This window comes from Eptatretus burgeri, chromosome 11 (genome assembly GCF_056783735.1).
Source record: "Eptatretus burgeri isolate ZD-2024b chromosome 11, Ebu_testis_v1, whole genome shotgun sequence".
Lineage (NCBI taxonomy): Eukaryota > Metazoa > Chordata > Myxini > Myxiniformes > Myxinidae > Eptatretus > Eptatretus burgeri.
This window is the reverse complement of record NC_140971.1, coordinates 17,519,320-17,543,438: the sequence shown is the minus strand read 5'-3', so window position 1 is coordinate 17,543,438 and position 24,119 is coordinate 17,519,320. Positions and strand designations below refer to the sequence as shown.

The following is a 24,119-nucleotide window of genomic DNA, read 5'->3' as shown; positions in this document are numbered from 1 at the left end:
CTTGGCAAGTCGCCGAAGCAGGGTTAAAGCCAGACAGAACTTTCTCTACCTTCGATGCTGAGTCGAGCAGACAGCAGGTACATCAGAGTATAATGGGGGAAAGAACAAGGTGGGGGCAGACAGAACTTTCTCTCCCTTCGCTGTTGAGTCCAGGAGACAGCGGGTACATCAGGGCATTATGGGGACAGTACAAGAGGGGTTTGGGACACGAGATTTGGAGGCAAACGCAGAGTTTATACAATCTCAGGACAGATTCTGCAATAATGCTGTTTGAGGTGAGGGACAGGATGGAGGAAGAGCAAAGACAGACTTGATTAGAATGGCACTTGGTAGAGCGCATACCTTCATTAGGCTGAACAGTTTACGTTTTGTTACCCACCGATTTACGTGATGGTTTTGGAAACGTACCCCAGGGGGACAGCATACCTTGACATACAGGTGACCCGAGGATGAGTTATTTCAATAGTCCTTTGTAGACCCGTGCCCTTTGTCTAAGGGTTTAGGGGGAGGGGCATGCGTTGAGGTTAATGTGTTTATTCGGTGCGAGGTCTTCCCTCCCGCCTCTGCTCCTTTCAATATCCCATCGGTCTGTTCCCCCACCCCCTGCCTTTCTCAGTCCACCAATAATCTCTTTTCCAAACCTAAATATAACAAACCTTCCTCCACCCTATCGATGTTCCAACAATCCCACCTCTGCCTTTTTCAATACCCCAATAATCAGGTCAGGTATGGGAGGATGTGCCAGAGCAGCGGATCGCTGCGTCCATTTTCCACTGGTACTCCAGGGGCCTCCGTCTGGCCATCCCCAAGGCAGATGCCTGGCCCATCCTCATCTCCTTGAGATGCTGTTCAAGCTGCTGCAACCACAAGGCATGTGGTCGGCCCATTTGCCTCCGCCACGCACGAGTTCTCATGAGGCTGAGATAATCTGGTGAGCAGGATCAGCGTCAGGAAAATGAGCCATATGTCCATACAGCCGCAGCTGATGCTTACAGACTATGCAGGTAACAAATCTCCTTTGAGTCTTTCTCAGCAACTGCTCGTTGGACACAAAGTCCGACCAGCGATAGCCAAGCATTCTCCGAAGAGACCTGGTACCAAAGGAATTAAGTCTCCGTCTCAGATCCCTGGTCAGAGTCTAAGTCTCACATCTGCACAGCAAGACTGGAAGTACCAAGGGGACCTGAAGACTCCGACTTTCGTCCTCCCGCACAGGAACCGGCAGCACCACACCCCATGATCCAGTGAATCCATGACTCCCCAGGCCCGACCCAGAAGTCTCTTGCCCTCTGGCTCACAGCCAGCAGAGACATGAATATCACTGTCAAGGGAAGTGAATCTCTCCGCGACCTCAACATCCTCACCACAAACAGGTACAGACAGGACAGCAGTATCCATGATGTAATTGAAAGCCTGGATCTTAATTTGGACCCAGGAAATCCGTAATCCCAGCGGCTCAGACTCCTCATTCAGCACCTCGAAAGCCCCTAAAAGGATATCCGGTCGCCACAAAGATGACTGCATCATCTGTGAAATCAAAGTCAGATATCTTGACATTCCCAAACTATACACAGCAGCTTGATCTCTCAGACATCCTCCCCAGAATCCAGTCCATACAAGCGCTGAAAAGTGTGGGGGCCAGGACACACACCCGTTGAACTCCAGTAACAACTTGAAATAAGTCAGAGATGGTATCACCACATCTCACAGCGCTCTCAGTACCAGAGTATTGTTCAGACATCAGATCGATCAGTTTTGGTGGCACCCCACGAAGACCAAGAATCCTCCAGAGGGCATCCCAATTCACTGAATCAAACACTTTTCAGAGATCAATGTAAGCTGCAAGCAGCCCCAGCCAAAACTCTCGTCTGCATTTTCCAAGGACCCGAAGATCAAGCATACGATCAATCGTTGACCTCTTTGGTGTAAAGCCTTACTGCTCTAGAGTCTAGACCAGGGGTCGGGAACGTTTTTGACTCAGAGAGCCATTAAAGCAAAATATTTGGAAATCTATTTCAGTGAGAGCCATATAATATATTTTAAGACTGAATTCAACTAAATGTGAGTATAATAAGCCTCTGAATTTATTCTTTTAAATAATGTTGTTATAATACTCACCATTAATGGGACTTCTGGTGCTACATGGATTTGCTGATGGCTTTGTAGTCTGCTTGGTACTTGGTGAGGTTAAGCTTCATGCAAGCGTTGAGGCTTTCATCCGTTAGACGTGATCGTAGGTTGGACTTGATGTTTTTAAGATGTGAGAATGACTGCTCACATGCATACGTAGATCCAAACAAGGTCAATACAGCAATACTCACATGCTGCAGTGTGAGGTATGACAGGAAGCGCGTTCCAAGTTTTGATAATCAGCTGGTCTTCGGGTTGAAGTTTTTTCATTTCTGTCCACATGTGCTTGCTCGCCAACTCCGCTTTCTGTCGTGCGATTCTTTCCAAAACTTGATTCAGTGACTTGAACTTATTCACCACATGTCTGAGGCCTTCAGGTCAGCCACTTCCGCTTCAACATCTCTGACGGAGACACCAGGAATGTAACTCAGGTCGGCTGTGTTCAGTGAACACTCGTTTGGATGGGTGATGAACTTAAAAAGACGAGTGTGCTCACGAAATTCTCCAAAGCGTGCTTTGAATGACTGTAGGAGACTGGATGTGAAGCCAGCTCACTGGTGGAGATCAAAGTTTTGAGTGGGCTCACTTGCTGTGCATGCATCTTTAAATTGTCTCAGTTTTTCAAAATGTAGTAAACAACCTGTTTCAAGATCCATGAAAAAGAGCTCCAGCTTGTTTTCAAAAGCAAACACGGCTTGTTGAAGGGATAACACTATTTCCAATGCCTTGCATTTTCACGTTGAGCTAGTTCAGATGTTCAGTCATATCCACGAGATAGTAAAACTTGAGGAGCCACTCAGTTTCGGCTAGCTCAGGATGCTCAATCCCTTTCATTTCAAGGAAAGTCCGGATTTCGTTCAGGCAAGCCGCAAAACGGCTAAGCACCTTCCCTCTTGACAACCAACGCACATTGCTGTGCAAAAGCAGACCGTGATAGTTATTTCCAACTTCATCCAGCAGTGTTTTAAACTGGCGACCATTTAAGGCTCGGGCAACAATAAAGTTGATCACACGAATGACCAGCGACATCACTTCGCCAAGCTGCCCATCACACATCTGAGCACAAAGTGCCTCCTGGTGTAGAATGCAATGGAAACTTAGGATGGGTCTATTTTCATGTTCACGGAGAAGCGCCACAAATCCTTTGTTTTTCCCCACCATACACGGAGCACCATCAGTACACACTGAGATAAGTTTATCCATTCGTGGATTTTTTTCTTGAGTGAACTCCATGAAAGACTTGAATAAATACTCACCTCTTGTGGACCCTTTTATTGGCAGAACAGCAAGACTTTCTTCGCGCAGTGCATCACCAGCAGCATATCTTGCAATCACACTGAACTGCGACAAATGGCTTACGTCTGTTGACTCATCCAAAGCCAGGGAAAAGAACGGCGCTGTATTTATGTCCTTCACTTGCGTTTCCTCCACTTGGTTTGCCATCATGATGGTACGATCATGAACAGTTCTTGCCGACAGAGGCATATCTTGTATCCGTTTGATTATCTTGTCTTTGTTCGGAAGATCATAAAAAAGTTCATTGGCTACATCCAGCATGAACGTTTTAGCATACTCGCCATCTGTGAATGGTTTTCTGTTCCTCACTATTGCTAAAGATCCAGCAAAGCTGGCGGAATTATAGTCACCTTGCCGGGTCCATACGCGGAGTTGCTGCTGGCTGGCTTGTACCCTGCTCAGTAGCTCTTAGCACGCTTTCTTTCTGCTGTCTCCCGCAGGGTATTTTGATGCAAAGGTAGCATGGCGCGTGTCGAAGTGCCGCTTTATATTCGACAGTTTCATCGATGCAATTTTGTCATTGCAAATTAGACACCACAGAACCTGCTCTCTCCACAAAGGCGAATTCTTCGGCCCATTCGTCCTGAAATGTACGATACTCCTCATGTTTTTTTCTTTTTGCCATCTTCTTCGTCGAAGGGTTAGCTTTGAGCAAATGAGAGAGAGGGAGATGTTGACCCAAGTGAGTCTGGCTGGCCTGCGCACGGGCTGACATACTCGAGAGGTGTGGCGCGGCCGGCCGACTCTGGGATGCTGTCGCCTCAGCGGTGGCGCGTGATTGGTCGAGATGAATTCCGTGACGCGTCTCGGCGGCGGCACGTCATTGGAGGAACCGAAATCACGAGTTGCCTCGGCCGCATGACTGGACGAAACAAAAACCGCTTCAGCCAATTCGGAGGCGTTTTTTCTTCTCTCCTTCTGCCAAGTTCAGGCCTGCACGTGAATGAAGCACGACACCATTCAAACTATAGGTAAAGCTTCCACGAGAAATATTGGGCTTTGAAAGTTTCAAACTCCAATTTTATCTGCGAGCCAGATGCAATCATCAAAAGAGCCACATGTGGCTCGCGAGCCACATGTTCCCGACCCCTGGTCTAGATGCTGGTGCTCACACAGATGTTGGCGAACCCGATCAAAGACCTTTCCCGGCACCGAGAGCAGCATCACCCCTCAGTAGTTGCAGTCCTGGCGATCACCTTTCCCTTTCCAGAGAGGGACAACAAGGCCCCTCTTCCAATCAGTGGGATGTTGCCTGTGTTCCAGGCCGACCACAGAACTGCATGCAATGACACGAGTGCAGCATTTCCACCAGCCTTAAGAAGTTCAGCACGGATGCCACATATCCCAGGAGCTTTACCCCATTTCAACCAATTTACCACAGCCTGTGTTTCCACAAGCGAAGGTGGATCACAGTTGATTGGAGGGTCAGGAATCGGGATAGTAACACACCTGACATCTAACTCGACAGGAGGTAGATCAGCCTGGTACAACCGCTCAAAGTAACCGGCCCAGTGGGCCTTCACTTCAGATTCCTCTGTCAAGAGCCCACCACCCTCAGCTCTAAGTGCAGTACACCAAGGGACGGGTTTGGAGGAACGAAATGCGCAAATTCCCCTGTAAGCAGGACGAGAATCACTTGACCACAGGTGATGCTCTACCACCTCACAGATTCCTCGCACATAGGCCTCCTTGTCCACCCTTAGCGCACGTACAGTTTTACGCCTCAGCTCCCTGAACAGCTCAGCTCTGCCATTCAGCCTGGCCCTGCAACTCTGGTTAATGGTATCCAGTGTCCCTTGAGACAAAAATTCTTCTTTGCCCAATGGAGAGTTCCAGAACATCCACAGGCAACATCAAGGACGGTGGTCTTGAAGGCACTCCACAAGTCTTCAGGATTCCTCAAAGCACCCAGGCCCCCCCAATCCCCACCGAGCCAAATCGCAAACTCCTCAGCTACCCTCTCATCTTTGAGCTTGCCAACATCCAGCCGAGGCTGGGATGATACCATTCTCCTGGATTTAAGCAGCAACTTCAGAGATGTTACAACAAGCCTGTGGTCGGTATTGAGGAAATGACCACTCCGGTAGACCCTGCAGTTCTGGATCATCCTCCAGCGACCATCAACGAGCACATGGTCAATCTCCTTTGTCAATGGTCAAGACCATGTCAATTGAGCACATGGTCAAGTCAATCTCCAGCGACCACCTGCATTGGAATACTGACAACACCAGCTCCAGCGATGAGCTTGTAGGGACTGAAACCATGCACCAGCCACCCAAAGTCCATGACTTCTTGCAAAGTCAAGGAACTTAGTGCTATTCTGGTTCGCATTTCTAGACTCATGGGGATCAACATATGTCTCATAACCATCCGTATCAGTTCCAGTTGATGCATTTAAATCCCCCAAGACTAGAAGAGTATCTCTCCTGGGGCAATGATCAACCACAGACTCCAGCATGGCATAGAATGCGTCCTTCACGGTGAGATCACTCGCCTCAGTTGAAGCATATACAGAGAACAGGGAAATGATACCCAAGGAGTGACAAATCCATCTCACAATATGCTCATTGACCGGTGTTACCTCAATTATCATTGGAGTCAGCTTACTGGACACAGCTACAGCAATTCCTTGGGCATGGTAACCATCAGAGTGACCAGACCAATCATAGGTGTAACCACCCACCATGATCTCACCGCAACCCGGTCTCCAAACCTCAGAGAGTGCTGCAATACCCATGTCCAAACACTTGAGCTCAGATGATAACAGAGACAGTTGATCATCCTCTCTTCAGGATAGGACATTCCAGGCACCCACTCAAAAGGGACCGCCTCAGGTTATCCCAAGGAGACCACCATCTGGTGGACAACACCTCAGCATCACTCTGCCAGACACCACCACAATCTGACCTGGGAAGTTTATACCGTGATTTTCCTCCTTTCATCAAAGAGTGGGGATCCCAAAGGCTTTGCCCCAATCCTGTCATCTGGTGAGCTGCCCTGCGGAGGGTAGCTGTACAGGAGGTACTCCCACAGAGTGGATTTTCAGATTTATTTTTGCTTTGAGCATGTTTTGTGGAATGAAGGGTTTTACGGTGGCGGGAGAACAAATCCTGCCACCAACCTCCTAATAAAAAGTAACCCAACTGCAGGAGGACGTCCGCAGACACAGTTGGGCACTAGATGTGGATGGCCGTTGGCTCACAAGGAGCTCCTCCACCCTTTGACAGGTTTTATTTTTAATCCTGCTGGGTGTCCATATCATATACTCTCCTCACCAGAAAACCTAGTGGGGGAGATGGTTCAGTCGCCGACAACCCAACCATGAAACAGGTTAGTACAGGTTTATATGGTACCTGTAACAAGTCACAGATGTGATCTGGCCTCACGTGACAATTACCTCGAACCCCAAGCCATAACAATATCCTTCTCTCTAAACTTGATTTGTATATTGTTGGAGGTCATGCTCTTCATTGGTTTAAAGACTATTACTGATGGGCAACGATTTACAGTCGTTAAAAGCTGTAATTCTTCATCGAGAGCTGTCAGCCATGGAGTTTCCCAATGATCTATATTTGGGCCTCTTTTCCTCTTGTATGTGAACGATCTACATACTTGTTCCTCTTTATTATCGTTTTTCTCTTTGCTGATGATACAACTATCATCTATTCCAATTCTACTTGCGACTTTGATCAATACTCTCAATAGTGAGCTCATTAAGGTTTCATCCTGGTTGAAATCAAACAAGCTTTCTATAAATCCCAATAAATCCAAGTGTATGTTCTTTTGCAAAATCACCAAACCTCTGTCTAAGATGATTTCTTCTATCTGTATTGACAATGAACCAATTACTTTTGTTCATTTGACGAAATTTTTGGTGTTACCTTGGATGACAAACTTAGATGGACCGATTATATTTCATCGACTGCGAAGATTATTTCAGCTCACATGGGCGTACCATCTAAACGTCATACTTTCCTTTCTCCTTATATTATATTCTCCCTCTACAATACCTTAATTCTCCCTTACATTATTTTTTGTAACATTGTTTGGGCACGCTCTAGTAATAATCAGCTACACTAACTCTGTTATTCAAAAGCCGCGATAAGGATCTGTACCCTTTCTCATCCACAAGACCGCACTGCACCTATTTTCACCAAACTTAACACATTGACACTTTTTGACATCAATAAATTACATACAGGGATATTTATGTTCAAGCATATCAACAAACTTCTTCCACAAGTCTTTTCATCTTACTTTACAGCAGTCCACGAAATCTACACTCATGTCACGAGATCACAAGATAACTCATTTCTCCATTTTACTCGCACATCATACTCTATTAATACACTACGTTATTATGGGTGATGTATTTGGAATAGTATTGATGGAGGAGTAAAGGCACAGTCGTCTGTGGGATGGTTTAAGTGTTCTTATAAACGAAATTTGATCTCCTATTATCAAAATATTACTTATGTATATTTATATTTTAATGTATTTATATTAGAAACTATGGAAATGAATGTTTTTTTTAAAAAATTGAATTGAAAAAAGATGGATTTCATGTTTACATTTAATTTGACGAAAATGAATTTCGATTTGGCTAAACATTTTCAAACCAAATTGCTTACAGATGTAAGCAAAGAAGGTATGTATACGATTGGTTTGCTTGGTTAACCAAGATCACAGGGAATTTGAATGGAAAACGTATTTTGTCAATGGATCATTGGTTTGTGTCATGAGAGTAGAAATGTATCAGCGAGTGTAGAATGTTGCATAATGTGATACAATTAAAACGAATTGCTGTGGCAATGAATATCTCCAGTTTAACACCATCTTATGACCAATGTAGCCAAACCCAGAAAACCTTTATCATGACTGTACCTTTTTCAGCCAATTCATGCAATGCCAACATGGAGTATGGAGGTTCTTGGTCACTGCAAGACAAAATCAATCACTCTAAACTTTGTAAAACACTCAAGCCCAGTCTGATACATGAGGGATATGATATAATATCAGGTTTACATGAATATTGAATTCCCCATTCAACAACAATGCAAGTGTTATCCATACAAAGAAAAGAAAAAAGTATATCTTTTTTAAGGAAAGTACATATTTGGAGCCACGGGCTGGCAGGATGGCTTTGAGGTATGTACACTTGCTTCTGAGGCATTTATACTGGATTTGAATGCCGACCCAGCTATAAACTGTCATCCTGGTGTTTCACAGGCAGGGTGATTCATCAATATGTGTGCCGTCCATGAGTACTTCCATGTAAAAGTGGACACTGGTTGAAAAAAATAAAGTGAACCATATACTATATTTTTTAATATATCTGTTGGGAAACATCCCCAGGTTCTGGCCCGTTTGAGTGACCAAGACCGATTGGCAACAAAACAATGATCAGATTCTATCCTAAAGTACATAGCAGTCATCTATAAACTGTAACGCGAGTTACTGTGTACTGCGAGTTACTCACTTTTTCATCGTTATACAAGTTACATGTTGCAGTTCACTTTTCATTCTTTCTAAAATTCAAGTATGGACCCTCAGTCATTATACGTAACTGGCCACTCCGTAATTCATGTCTGTTTGAGGAGAAACAGTTAATAGAGTTTAGTTGTTTTTGACCATGTCCATTTGTTGTAACGTGAGTTACCATGCCTAAAAATGCCATGCCACACCACACATTGAAGACATTCATCATCAGACCATACCACAGAATAGGTTCAATATCAATGCTAGCCTGACCAATAATCTGGATCATTGCAGTTGTTAGCAATGCTGTGGGGGACTAGATACATTCTCATATGACCTTCAAATGCAACGTGAGTTACCATGGAAGTCACCCCCTCGGCTGGACATTAAACTTGGTGTCCCATCTGCCTGCATTAGTTGGTGGACATTAAAGATTCTCAAGGTGTCTTTCATGAAGAGTAGGTGAGCCATCGCTGGCACCAGGAGCAAAGTCCAAATTCTGCCCGAACCTTAATCCGTCAGGCCTGGCCAGCCAGTTCATGAAAGACGTGGGCCATGCTTCCCCCAGCCAATCCCATAAGAACGTGGGAATAATTGTGGCCATTGAAGAAAAAGAAGAAAAAAGAAGACTATATTTGGAGACCCATAATATTGACAGACCTTCACGGCCATTCATGACAAGTTGAGAAAGGCGACAAAGCTTGAAGCAACTGTGAAAAGATCGGCACTTCATTGCAGGATACTTGCTCGACTGAAGGAAATTTAGGCAGGAATTTGCATTTCTTCAGCATGTTGGCGATAAATAATCTACTCTTTGTGAAAGACATCATCAGTTTTAAAGTACACAATGACCAGTGCTGACATGTGACTGACGATGCACAGATGCCTCACCACAATGAAAATATTTATATCTGGGTTGACATTTTAATCCAGCATAACAAACTCAGAGATTACTGTTCATACTTCGATCTGATCCTGTCACCGCTATAACTAGTGCCACCAGAAAATATTCACACCCCTCGACTTTTGTCAGATTATGTTGAGTTACAGGCTGAATTCAAAATGGATTAAATTAAAAAATTTTGTCACAGATTTACAAAAATGCCCCATAATAACAAAGTAAAAACATGTCATTATAAATGTTTTCAAATTAATTAAAAATGAAAAGCTGAAATGTCTTGCATCAATAAGTATTCAACCCCCTGAGTCAATACTTTGTGGAAGTGCCTTCAGCAGCGATTACAGCTTCGAGTCTTCTTTGGTATGTCTATGAGCTTTGCACACCTGGATTTGGGGATTTTCTCCCATTCTTCCTTGCAGATTTGCTCAAACTCTCTCAAGTTGGATGGGGAGCATCGATGAACGGCGATCTTAAAGTCTTTCCACACATTCTCAATGGGATTAAAGTCTGGGCTTTGGCTGGGCCACTCAAGGACTTTCACGTTTTGTTCTGAAGCAATTCCAGTGTTGGTTTAGCTGAATGCTCAGGGTAATTGCCCTGATAGAATGCAAATTTTCACCACAGTTTGAGGTCTTTTGCACTCTGAAGCAGGTTCTCCTCAATAATTTTCCTGTATTTGGCTCCATTCATAGTTCCCTCTATCCTTACAAGTCTCCCAGTCCTCCTCCTTCTTCTTCTTCTTCTTTCGGCTGCTCCCGTTCGGGGTCGCCACAGCGGATAATCTGTATGATCCGCATAGTGATTCGGCACATGTTTTACGCCGGATGCCCTTCCTGACGCAACCCTGGTTGCCTCTTACGACAGAGGGATATGGTACACCTATTTTAACCGGGGTATACACCGGCCCAGTACACTGGTACTCATTTCGCCGACCTCGGAAGGATGACAGGCTGAGTCAACCCCCTGGTGTATTAATTCAGTGGCCCAACGGGGCTTGAACTCAGGACCTTTTGGATCCCAAGCCGCTGCCCGAACCACTGCGCCAACACCAGGCATACAAGTCTCCCAGTCCATGCCACTGAAAAGCATCCCCATAGCCTGATGCTGCCACCACCACACTTCATGGTAGGGATGGTGTTAGTTGGGTGATGAGTTGTGTTCGGGTTTCCGCCAGAAGTAGCGCTTCGCATTCAGGCCAAATTGTTCAATTTTCGTCTTATTAGACCACATAATCTTTTGCCACATGCTCTCAGTCTTTCACGTGCCTTTTTGCAAACTCCAGGTGTGCTGTCATGTGCCTTTTTCTCAGGAGTGGCTTCTGTCTGGCCACTCTCCCATGAAGCCGAGATTTGTGAAGTGCTGCAGAGATTGTTGTCCTTCTGGCAGGTTCTCCCATCTCAGCCAAAGAACTCTGTAGTTCTGTCAGAGTGGGCATTGGGTTCTTGGTCACCTCCCTGACCAAGGCCCTTCCTGCCTGGTTGGACAGCCAGCTCTAGGAAGAGTCTGTGTAGTTCCATATTCTTTCCATTTCCTAATGGAGCTCACTGTGCTCTTGGGAACTTTCAACACTAGAAATTATTTTATACTCTTCCCCAGATGGTTGCCTCCTCACAATTCTATATCGGAGTTCCACGGACAGTTCCTTGGACTTAATGGTGGAGTTTCTGCTTTGACATGCACTGTTAACAACTGTGGGACCTTATATAGAAAGTTGTGTTTCTTTCTAAGTCATGCCCAATCAATTGAATTAGCCACAAGTGAACTCCACTCAAGTTGTAAAGACATCTCATGGATGATCAAAGGAAATTGGATGCACCTGAGCTCAATTTGGAGTGTCATAGCAATGCTGTTGAACACATTGATTCAACACATTTCAGCTTTTCGTTTTTAATTAATTTGTAAAAAAAAATCTAAGAACATGTTTTCACTTTGTCATTATGGGTATTTTGTGTAGCTCGGTGACAATTTTTTTTTAATTTAATCCATTTTAAATTCAGGTTGTAACACAACAAAATGTAAGAAAAGTCAAGGGGTGTGAAAACTTTATGAAGGCACTGTATGTACGTTTAAAATTCAACAGAGTTATTAACACCATTCCCTTCTCCAATGCAAAAGCAACATAAAATTTGCACCAAAATTTGGAGGATATTCCCTTTGCATGTTTGAAGTATTACTGATGTGTTTTGAGTGATAGTGGCGCTGTCGAAAGAGCAGCTTCAAAGTTGTAAACATTATATGGAATGCCCCATTAATATTTTTGATACCAATGATCTATCAATAAAATGCCGAGCACAATATATCTAAATTGGGAGTAATTATTTTAAACATTTATTACTCAGCACAATGTAAATCTTTTTTTAATATATATTCAGAAAAATTTGAATGGCATTTTAATAACTCGATTGTTCGTGTGTTTTTATAAACAACATAATCTGAATGGTATTTTAAAACTCAGTACAAGTGTCAACACAATGGTGTTTTTAGCCCCAAATCTAGCGTCAGCCAAGCTGGGGGTTTATATTTTGGGTGCAATCAGTCCGTCCGACCGTCTGTCTGTCCGTCGGTCTGGTGCCTCGACCAGAAAATGATGACACTTTTTCTTATTTTGCACATGCATGCAACAATATCCCAGCACGAGTCACGTTAAATTATATTGCGATTGGAGCCAAAAGTCATGTGACAATTTTATTTCCAAATTTTGGCAATTTTTTTTTTAACGTTTTTTATGGGAGAGAATGGTAGATTGTTATTGCTTTCAGGAAACATTTATTAATATACACTTTACCATCTCCACGACCAACACACAACTTTGAAATGCTAGTTTATACACACCTTATCATCTCGACAGCCAACAGGCCACAGAAAAGAAACAAATTTATAGACACAATCATCATCGCTACATACACATCAACTTGAATTATATATTTATTTATCCACTTTGCTATCGACTCCACCAACAAACCACCAAAAGTTATTTGTTTATTTATATACACTTTACCAACACCAAAGTTTGAATTTACTTATGTTTACTGTTAGACCCTGGTTTACAGGACTTCCCAAAAATATTTTTGGGACCGCCCCATGGGCGGGACAACCCAGAGGACTTCCTTCACTCAGAAGGATGAGTGGCTGAGAGAAAGGGCACATGACAGTTCCCGACATGAAGGACTGGAGTGGAGAAGAGGTGAAGAAGAAGCGCCTTGAGAGAGTGTCACGAGGGCTGGTTCTGTGTGTACGTCCCAAGGGAGTGGAACCTTTTTGGGAGAAGATCGCTCCCTGTTTTTTGGCGCTCCTGATTGTTGGCTCTCTTCATCTTGGGTGCTCCTCATGGCTGGCTTGCCTTGACTTTAGTTCACTACATCACTGCTTAGGGAGGACAGTTCTCTGAAACGTGGGCACTATTGCCGAGCTGCACCATCGCCTTCCACTATGCACATCGCCAAAAGAAAGTCCTCAACTGCAATTTTAATGTTTGTGCAAGTACAATCTGTGGCACAGAGTGTGGGTTAGGATTTGTTCTTTAATTATGTCCTTGTACACAAGTTTGCATGTCCCCATTTCCCTGTTCGTGTCTCGATTTGCATGGTTTGTTCCAAACTGCTCGCCTCGTCCACCATTTTCATCCCATATTCTTTAAAATCTTTGAAAAGGTAAGAGATGTGTTCAATCCACCTGTCTCCTGTGCGTGTACCATCAATTTTGGTTCATTTGGGCAACCTGAGGGAACGGTAAAAAGTCGATCGATTAAAGTGAACGCAGTAGTGAGAAACCGTTCGGCTGTTCGCAGGCGAAAGATCCCAGTGCAGACAGCCCATGTTAACGGAGGCTGACATGACAAAATATATGCTTCACCATCAAGGCAACTAAAATACCACGTATATTTATTTATTTTTATATATATATATATATATATATATATATATATATATATATATATATATATATATATATATATATATATATCGCTTACCATTCCACAACTTACATACCACCTTGAAGTACTTGTACATAGTACACTTTACCATCTCCACTACCGTGTCTTGATTTGCATGGTTTGTTCCATTTGATTTGCACATAGCAATGACTTATTTCTATATACTTTACCATGACTGCTACAGACATACAACCATAAAATATCTGTATCTATATTTATGTCTATGTCTATGTCTATGTCCTGTATGTATTCTCCACCATTCTGTCCCCGTGGCCCTCTGTCTGGGTGGGGCTTCAAAATTAAATAGCCGCCATTTTATTTGCTTAGGGTCATGGACACCTGAGGCCTCAAAGGCCTCACAGGCCTCAGGTGTAAATGAACCGCGTTGCATCCATAGGTGCTGTGGTCGCGTGATTGGGTGTACATGTGGATATTTGGAGAGACAAGCGTTTCCTGAGAATAAGGTAAGTGGCGTGTTTGTGGGGTCTTTGGTTTTGGGTTTATCAATATTTAAAAATTTTGCGTAGTTTGAGCCTCAAGCATGTGTAGGCCATGATGGATTTTTTTATTATTATTATTTTACAAATAAATGGGTCTAATTTAACTTTTTCAAGCAAATGATGCATTTTATTACATGCTTCACATTAAAGACTCTTAGAGACTGAAAACTGGAGTTAGGGATCAAACTGTAGTCCAATTATATTGTTTCGTATTCCCAGGTGTATATATATATATATATATATATATATATATATATATATATATATATATATATATATATATATATATATATATATATATATATATATATATATATATATATATATATATATATATATATATATATATATTGTTACGAATTCTCACCCGCCGGCGTGCGATCGGCCACGTAACTCAGTAATAGCAACCGCGTCGCCCACCGGATGGACAATTCAGTCATGACCCTCCTGGAACTACCGCAATCACGGGTGGGGGTTTAACCTCACCACAACCCAGTCCGCATTCTACCCGCGCGAAATAGGGTGAATCGCCGAATGTCGATATACCTAAGTACCCGCGTGGGTAGCGTACCGAGGAGTTGTACCACGCTGCAGGTCGGCTCCAGACACGAATCGCTTAAGCAGCTCGTTCCGTGCTAAGGGGATAACCGAGCGGAGTTATCGCCGACCTCGACGGTTCAGATAACTTACTGGGTGTCGAAACCAACTACCAATCCCTTCCGCGATGCAAGATGGAACTTTCAAACGGGAAAAAGATGACGAACGGGATACATTTCACACAAGGACATTTATTATACAACACGTAAGCAGGCAAATAGGAACAACAGGCAAGCACGTATACAGGCAAATAGAAACAACAGCAGGCAAACAAAAGCAAGGGAAAGCACTACGACCGAATATAATTAATAAATGTAGTCACTTAAGCAGTTTTACTTGACAGGACAGCTCCACGACAACATTCATTCAAAAACCCAAAAGAAACACAAGCAAAGACCCCCTCACAGACAAGGGGGTCAGGCTGGACCACTTGGGTCTTTATGACACAGGACCTGGGAGACCGAATGGGTCCCGCGAGACCGGAGCAGGTTACCCGCACCCTCGAGGTGCAACAGTAGGCGAGCCCTCTCCGGCACTCTCCTCTCGTGCGCGCCTCGACCCTGGACCACCGCTCGCAACCCTCACGACTTGACGCCCAGAGGGAGAAGACGACCTCCACGATCCAGAGAGAGAACCCGAGTTCGACCTTGACCACCAAGAGACGAGGAAGCACGAACCTCCGACGACCACCAAGAGAAGAGGAAGCGCGAACGACGAGAGCGAGTCCGAGTTCGACCTCGACCACCAGAAGAGAGCGGATGACGTCGACGAAGAAGAAGCAGAGAGCGTCGACGAAGAGGAAGCAGAGCAATCCAGCACGAAGAAGAAGAGAGAACGAGCCCCGCGTGCGGTCCTCCTTATATAGCGCGGGGCTCCGCCCCTTCGCTTCACCCCCTTTTCGGCTCCACCTCCCTTCGAGCTCTTTCGAGAAGCTCCTCGAAAAGGGGCGTTCCCCCTCCCGACCGCCTCACGCCCCGTGTCCACCAATCACGAGCGAGCTCTTCACCGCTTCTCGTGCCAGCGTTGGCAGCGCAAAACGGCGCGAAAACTCGCGCGTTGCTGCAGGTCTTCCATGGGGCCTTCGTTCGACGTTTTCGGACGGTCCAAAATAACGATAGCGAAAGAAAAACGGCGAACTCAAAGGATCACAGCCCTGTGAACACGGAAATTCCCTCTAAACAACGGTGGGGAAATCCATCTACACAATTACTTATCGTCATAACTGATCTCAGGACCCTTTTATGGTAAATTGTGAATTTCCACAGACGTAACAATATAAAGAGTATATTTCAGGCGAGTTCACTTTTTCAACTGCTGTAGGTATTTAAAACAATACAGCACTTAAAAAAAGAAACTTTACACAGAATCGATTTAATGTGGACCAACTATGGAATACAACATTTATTAATAATGCTTGATTTTAAGGAATTTTAAAATTTGTAACTCGTACATACTATTACGGCTGTGGAAATTCGCAGAACACTATAAAGATTCCTTAGATCAGTTATCCCGGTAAGTGAGTGTTCAGATAAGTTTCCCCACCGTTGTTTAGAGGGCTTTCTTCGTGTTCACCGGGCTGTGACCCTTTGAGGTAGGTTTTTCTTTTCCTATCGATATTTTGAACCTACCATACCTCGAGTACCATTACAGAAACCAACTTCGCCCCCCAAACAACCACAACGCCAACAACAACCGAATCACCACAACCATGATCGCAACCACCACCAACCACACCACAACACCAACCATGCTACAATTGCCACAACAAGTACGCCACCATCTAACCATCTCCGCCGCTACCCCAGCTATTGAACACCATCCTCCACAAACCACGCTAAAACCCTTTCCGCGTCAAAAGCCGTCCGAGAGCGCCAAGTAAAGGGACCAAGGAAGGAACTGCGATGACGCGGGGATTTTCCCGCCTTTTTTTCTCTCCACATTTGGTTTGAGTGGAAGGGCGAGGCAGCTCGCTCACGATTGGTGGATACGAGGAATGAAGCGCTCGGAGCTGAGGAACGCCTCTTTTCGAGAAGCTTCTCGAAGGGAGGCGGAGCCGAAAACGGGGAGAGGCGAAGCGCTGAGCCCCAGGGGATATAAGGCGGACAGCACGCGAGCTTCGTGTCTTGGTCTTGGTCTTCGGGGTGGCCTGTGTCTGTCTTTTTTTGGGGGTCTTGTGGTTCATCGCCTTCTGGTCCTGTGGTTCGTAGCCTTCTGGAGGTCGAGGCCTTCTTGTGGTGGACGTCTTCGTGGTGGTTCAGTCTTTTGGTGGCTTCGTGGAATGAGGTGGTTTCGAGCTGGAGCTTTGTCTTCGTCGTGGTGCTGATAACGCCAAGTCGCGAGGGTTGCGAGCGGTGGTCCAGGGTCGAGGCGCGCACGAGAGGAGAGTGCCAGAGAGAGCTCGCCGACCATCGAGGCACCTCGAGGGTGCAGGTAACCTGCTACGGTCTTGCGGGACCCGTTCGGTCTCCCAGGTCCCGTGTCATAAAGACCCAAGTGGTCCAGCCTGACTCCCTTGTCTGTGAGGGGGTCTTTTCTTGTGTTTCTTTTGGGTTTTTGAATAATGTTGTCGTGGCGCCATCTGTCAAGTAAAACTGCCTTAGTGACTGTACATTTATTAATTATATTCGGTCGTAGTGCTTTCCTGTGATTGCTTTTGTTTCTATTTGCCTGTATACGTGCTTGCCTGTTGTTTCTACTTGCCTGCTTACGTGTTGTATAATAAATGTGCTGGTCTAAAGGTACCCCGTTCGTCACGTCCTCCTTTCACCCCCATTGAAATGCCATCTTGCATCGCGGAATAAATAGCTGGGTTTTAAACACCCGTTAAATAGAATCAGATCCGGCGAGGTCGGTGATAATACCCGCTCAGTTATCACTGCCGAACAGAATGGACCGCTAAAGCGGTTCGTGTCCCAAGCCGACCTGCGTCGAGCTACGGTCGCCCGGTCGACTGCCCGCGCAGGTACTGAGGAATATCGATTTCGGCGAGTGACCCTATCTTGCATGGGTAGACAATTGGCACGGCCGTGGTGGGGTTGAAGACCCACCCGTGAGAGGGTTCCGGCAATAGTCACGACTGAATTGTCCGTCCGGTGGGCGACGCGGTTGCTATTAGTGGAAAGCGGCCGATCGCACGCCGGCGGGCGCGAATTCGTAACAATACGTTCCGATGTTCTGACGTAGCTTTCTTTAAATAGAAAAATTGCTCGATTGTGTTATCTCCGCAAAGGTTGGTTTTAAGGAATTTTTGATTTGCAAAGACAAGTGTATTCGATGCTTTCAAGTTAAAGAAATTAATGACAGAAGTCATGCAAGACAGCTCTAGGTTTAGTGTGCACTGCTGTATTGTTCTTCTGACGTACAGACATTCTGACGAAGCTTTCTTTAAACAGGAAAACTGCCCGATTATGTTACCAATGCAGATGTTGGTTGCTTTCATGATATGCACAAGTAATGCAGTGTAATCATATGCATATGGTGAGTATTTGGTGAGGAGGGGGGGTAGAACTTTTGAGAACTTGAGTTTGCCTGGAGAGGGTGGGTAGATGACTTTTGAACACTTGGGGTTTGCGGGGTTAGTTCTAAATCAAGCAATAGCTTTCACAAGCACAGAGCTCGACAATATTAAATTCACATGACATTTAACTGTTCTATCCCTTCTCTTCACTCCTCCCCCCCCCCCCCAACACAGCTTTATCGCAATATCTAGCTTTGCTGTAAACTGAAAAGTGGATCAAAAAAAAACAGGAAAAGAAAAATAGTAAAGAGCACCAGCTTCATGAGACCATCACCACCAAGTGATGAGGGGTTCTGCTGACACATGGTTCTATAAATCATGGAATTATGGAAATAATACGGCATCTGCGCTTCCATAAAGTGTATAAAAGTGCATCTTTTAGCTGATACCACGGACAATACCAAATTGCTGGTTAGGTTAAACCTAATCATCGTGTTTATCAATGCATAAGCCACCTGGCCAAAGCACCATCGCAATACCTTCCACGTGGTCACATTGGAAAGTTCAACAATCCGTTAATATATAATCATACGAAATATAATTTGACAAATGTTTTTTTTGTGTGTTTTACTTTGATGCATTCCCATACCGCAGGAGAGAATTAATTGAAAACTGGTAGTTGTACACAGGGGGTGCACTGTGGGTTTTTCGGGGGTAAAATTCCTAACTCAGGAGGTTCAGTGCAGGGAGAACACCCCAATTCTCTTTGTAAATATGTATCGTATAGTAAGTATAGTACCACCTCATGGTAATGGATAGTTCAAGACATCCCACCTGTGCACACATGCACGTAAGCACAGTGGCACACACCTTTGGCACAGGAGGAGGGGGCCATCGAGCTCATCGTGCCTGCACTGCACCAACCCCAGTGTCATCATCCATCCATACACAAGTTAACGATAACCTGCCAATATCCTCACACCCCTCTATCTCGAATGCATATAAGTAGTGTGTATATCTTATTCATATGTAAACGTATCCTCCCCTACACTGCCACTACCTTTTCAGGGGGACTATTCCATGCATTAACCATTCTCTGACAAAAAAAACCCCTGCCTTAATACTGTCTTAACTCTCATCTTCTTTCCAGTCAAGCTATCTCCCTGGTCCTATCTCTGTCTTTGGACTCACTGTCTTCCTGACTGGCTGAAGGATATTGTTATGGCTTTAACCAGTAATCTCAACTGCGTCGTAGATGAGCTAAAATGAACATGGCTCATTTTATAACCTCAAATCCTCTGAGGATTTGTGGGCTGCTTCAAATCAACTTCTTCAGCCACTGGCTTTTCATGGAAATACAACGATTCCTCCCCATCGCCGTAGCATTGGCATTGATCGGCTCAGCGGGCGGTGAAGCATTGCGAAAGTTCACTCGATATTTGCATGATATATTTAATGGCTTGAAGCTTATGAAGCTATGTTTAACTTGCGGTGTTTATATATCTATGAGACTCCAATCACTCCATGGGAAAAGTTGAGGATTTTAGTGCTCCCAAGACATAGTTTTATTCCCACTTACATCCATGCTTAGCACAACAGAATGACGGGTGCACCCCCTCCAATTGTGGGGAAGCCACCAATCATCAGGCCGTCACACTCTCCTTATCTATTGCAGCCGCTCGTTGGTTTTAACAGGAAATGGTAGGAACGTGATGCCTCTCATCTTCTTGTGAGTGATTTATAGCCAGGAACACAACAATTATGGTTAACCATTTTGGGGTTACCCTCGATTTGAGTCTTTCGCTTGAATACTGCAAATTGTGTTAAAAGGACAATTTGATTTAGTCCTCGCAATAGCAGGTTCAAAGTGCCCTGATTAGCGGAAGTGAGTCAATGAAAACAAACACACAGCACATGCGCAAAAGGCATAGTTGGGTGTTCAAGACATTTCAAAAGTCCCATATTAGTTATAGGAGAAGTGAAAAGGACCTGCAAATATTTTAAACTTTCTATAACCATGAAGGACGGTTGAAAGCATGGTGTGGGATTTCATTGGATGGGAGGGACATTAAACAACAATTCCATGACAAACGAAATAAATATAGAAAACAATAACAACAAGAAGCGAATACTTCGATATCGCGCGGCTGGGGGCAGTAAACGTCTCGGTTAAGAATGATGAAACAATTTTGCAGTTATAAAATTAAAATGTAGACACGGTGAATTAGCATGCATGATGGGAAGAGTTGTGACGTTGGACAAATTTATATTTATAGCCCTCAGATCAAAGAGACGTATGCGGCCATAAGTGTGACAGAAGACACAGGACAGAATAGCCAATTATATAACAGTGCGATGTCGCAGCGCTATAATAACACGACGGTTGGGCTCAAAGAGCCTTGTATTAGCCGACAAGGCAAATGCTTTGAGAAAAGTTTACTTTTGACTGGGCCGTACAGAATAAATGAAAGAGTTGCAAGTGAATTTAGATTCCGTAAACAGAATTGTAAGACAATGTTAGTTACGTCTACGTGAAGTGCGGTGACAAATCAAGTTGAGAGAGAGAGGGGAAACGGGACAAACAAAAGAGACAGACATCATGCTATTAATTTACCCAATGTAACAGGAACTTCTTTAACAACAAGGGAGTGGAGACGAGATTGCAAACTGAACAATTCACAAAACTTGGTTTGCTCAACAATGCCGCACCCTCTGCTGGCACACAGACTCAAAAACAATTTTTTTTATTTTTTTTTTTTTTGTAAGCTTCGATTTCTTGGATGAAGGTGAAAATACTCTGACCAAGCTATTCTGTAATCTTAATTAGCAATATCATATCCAATCTACCTCAGTATTCATGAATATTTGATTGGATTTATGTGCTATATCCTCCAAACACAAGTCTCACCATAATATTAACCTACCCGATAAATACAAAATTTTTCCAAGATCTTCCCATAAATTAGAACAAATAATACTGATGATAGAATGTGTCCTCATGCCATTTAATAACCAGTAGAAAATATTGCCCATTTTTATGAGAGGTAATAATCAAGTAAATTCTTTATAGAACACCACACATGACAATTCCATCAATCCAGAAACTGAAACATGGAGCATAAGAAGTAAACCAGCCACTCACTTGTCCACCAAAGTCCGAATGACGGCCAGTGTGTCCAGAACCAAACTGTCTACCGTAGCCTTCTTCCTTCGCGGCTCACGTGGGCCACGACCCCTTCGTGGAGGAACTCCACTCGGGAGCTCTCGGCGCCTTGCCCGAAGCCCCTCAGGCGCTTCCAAGTCACTAGAGGTTCTCGGTTCAAGCCCGCCATCCCGTGAGCGCCTCCTCGCTGCACTGGCCTCCCGGCACAAGCATGAATTACCCATGAGAGTTTGCCAGAGACTTTGCACCTCACCACTCCAGCAGCCGCAGTAATGCTGCGCTACCACCCCGATTGGGCGATGGGAAATGGAGTTCTATCTGTCGTTGCAACATCACATTCTGAAAAGAAAAGGGAAATATGAACAATATTACAGGATTAATTATATGATAATAACGGTGATATTAATACAATGCAGAGTATTCCTGACATTTTCATTTCATGGAATGTTAGCATAATGTGCAGGTATTAAAACACGCAAGACCAATACAAGATTAATTTTAGTTCAAAGTCACGACAGCAAGACATCAGTGCACCTTCAATTACATTTACATTTTATACAAGTTGCACACTTACAGAATATTGCGCAAAGATGTTTCAAACTCGCTGATACACCAATCAAGGAATGCTGATGGAATACAATGTCATTTCAAAGGAAAGGAAAGCAACAGGACAACACCACAGGCACCATCAACAACAATACTAATCCCGAACTGTTGGGCTTGAAGTTCCGCCCACCGGAATGCAATCGTCATCCTGCATGGTGAATGCTTTTCACAAAAGTTTACTTTCGAATGGACCAAACAGTAAGAATGAAAGAGTTGGAAGCAAATTTTAATGTCGTAAGCAAAACTTTAAGACATAATGTGAGCTCAGTTGTTATTATCCCCATGTGTTTATTTTTTTTAAAAACCAACAAGATATTGTAATCAGCAACGTCACGCCCTCTCCTCCTAAATGGTTGTGCAGAAATTCAAACTTGGTAGCTATGACCACCGCATGGCAAGAAGATGCAAGAGCAGTATCATTTTTGTCCCCGCACCATGAGGCGGGGTCAAAAGCAGAAGAAAACTAGAACTACATTGTCGATGGCACACCATCGCATATTCCCACGCGCACTGCTTTGTCCCATTAACGCTAGTTTTTTTTTTTTTTTTTAATCAGCCTCCATGACTCCACCCCTTCTGGCCCGGCCCTTAGGGGTCATATCAAAAATCCGACAGTGTCATGCACTTCCCCATACATATATCTACTATTTCCCAAAGTTTCAAGTTCCTATCTCAAACGGTGTAGGAGGAGCTATTTGACCCCTTATCCGCTAAGCACCCCCTACCTCCCCCCCCCCCCAAGCACCCTCTGATCATCATGCGTTTAAAAAAAATATGTTGTTCAATGTATAACTCATGAATATGTTTGATTTAAAAAGCTATAAAACAATTATTTTTTAAACCGACCCCATGACCCCAACCCCTCTGGCCCGGCCCCTAAGGGTCATATCAAAAATCCGAAAGTGTTGTACACTTCCCCATACATATATCTCCTATGTCCCAAAGTTTCAAGTTCCTATTTCAAACGGTGTAGGAGGAGTTACAGGGTAAGACAGATGGACGGACAGACAGACGGCGGAGACAATCACAATATTCCCGCTTTTCTTCGAAAGCGCGGGAGTTATAAAAAAAGAAAAAAAAAATCACATTCCCCATGAGGAGTACTAGCTGTGTGCCAAGTTTCAAATTTTTCCTTGGTGCTGTTTCAGAGATACAGAGGACCAAAGTTTTTCAGGTTTTCCAATATGGCTGCCACACCACGTGACCTATGACGTCATAAATATCATTGAAACATTCTACATGAGTAGTCGCACCAATGGTGAAAATTTCGTCTCAATCCGACAAGCGGTTGTGGAGAAAAACACGAAAGTTCTGTGCGGACAAACAAACAAACGTCACCTCCACACATGATGTGGTCACAACACCACATTCAAACCCATGTATAGTCAAGTTTTATGTGCGTTCGGGAAATAAGCATCACATATATTCCCACGCATATTAACGAATCCACATTGTGAAAACCCGCATTGGACGAGGGTGAACTGTATAAAGGTGGATAGATTGATAGATAAATAGGAGTTGTGCAGCGAGGCACAAACACGTTTCCAGATAAAGCATTTCACATTGTTCATTATGATGCATGTCCAGTACAAGGAATTCCTCAAACAATTTCTAATCACAGCTGAGGTTTTTATACGGAGATCAGTAACTGGAGCAAGAGTGATCAAATTTAGTCCACATTGGAAAGATGTGTTAAAAAGTAACTGGTTCTAAGCAGTAATCACTTTCTTGCAAGTCAGTCGACGCTGTGCCAGGCCCATGTGAGCCCAGTCCAGGCCCGTCGCTTGGGGGGGGGGGGCATTTGGATGCAATTCCCCCCCCATGACGCATCTGGTGCCCCCCACTTGTACGCCACCCATTTATGCCCTGTTGCATCCTGTGAACAACTTAGTGTTTAAGGACGAGCGCCGACTGTGAACTAGCTGTTTAAGAGTTCACCTGTGTGAACTAAACCCCTTATTCCAGATGTTCAACATGGTGAATAATTAGGCCTTCTTGGATAAACTGTTCTTTAATAATTTCCTTCTTTGAATAACAGTCAAGAGATAAGTGTGTGC

General features: G+C 44.2%; 1 protein-coding gene across 5 annotated transcripts in view; it reads right to left on the bottom strand.

Moving 5' to 3' along the window:
- RSPRY1 (ring finger and SPRY domain containing 1) overlaps positions 1-24,119 on the bottom strand; it is a 117,444-nt gene that overhangs the window by 81,114 nt on the left and 12,211 nt on the right. For 4 of the 5 annotated variants that reach the window (XR_015049107.1, XM_085845388.1, XM_085845386.1 and 1 more), the window contains 2 exons: positions 21,436-21,795; positions 8,311-8,363 (listed from right to left, as the gene is read on the bottom strand). Coding sequence is in view for 4 of the 5 variants with exons in the window: in XM_085845388.1 (XP_085701514.1) it covers positions 8,311-8,363; positions 21,436-21,680 (298 nt within the window). In the remaining variant the exon portion in view is untranslated. Of the gene's footprint in view, positions 1-8,310; positions 8,364-21,435; positions 21,796-22,030; positions 22,176-24,119 lie in introns of those variants that run through there. The other variant, XM_085845387.1, reaches the window with a different exon arrangement.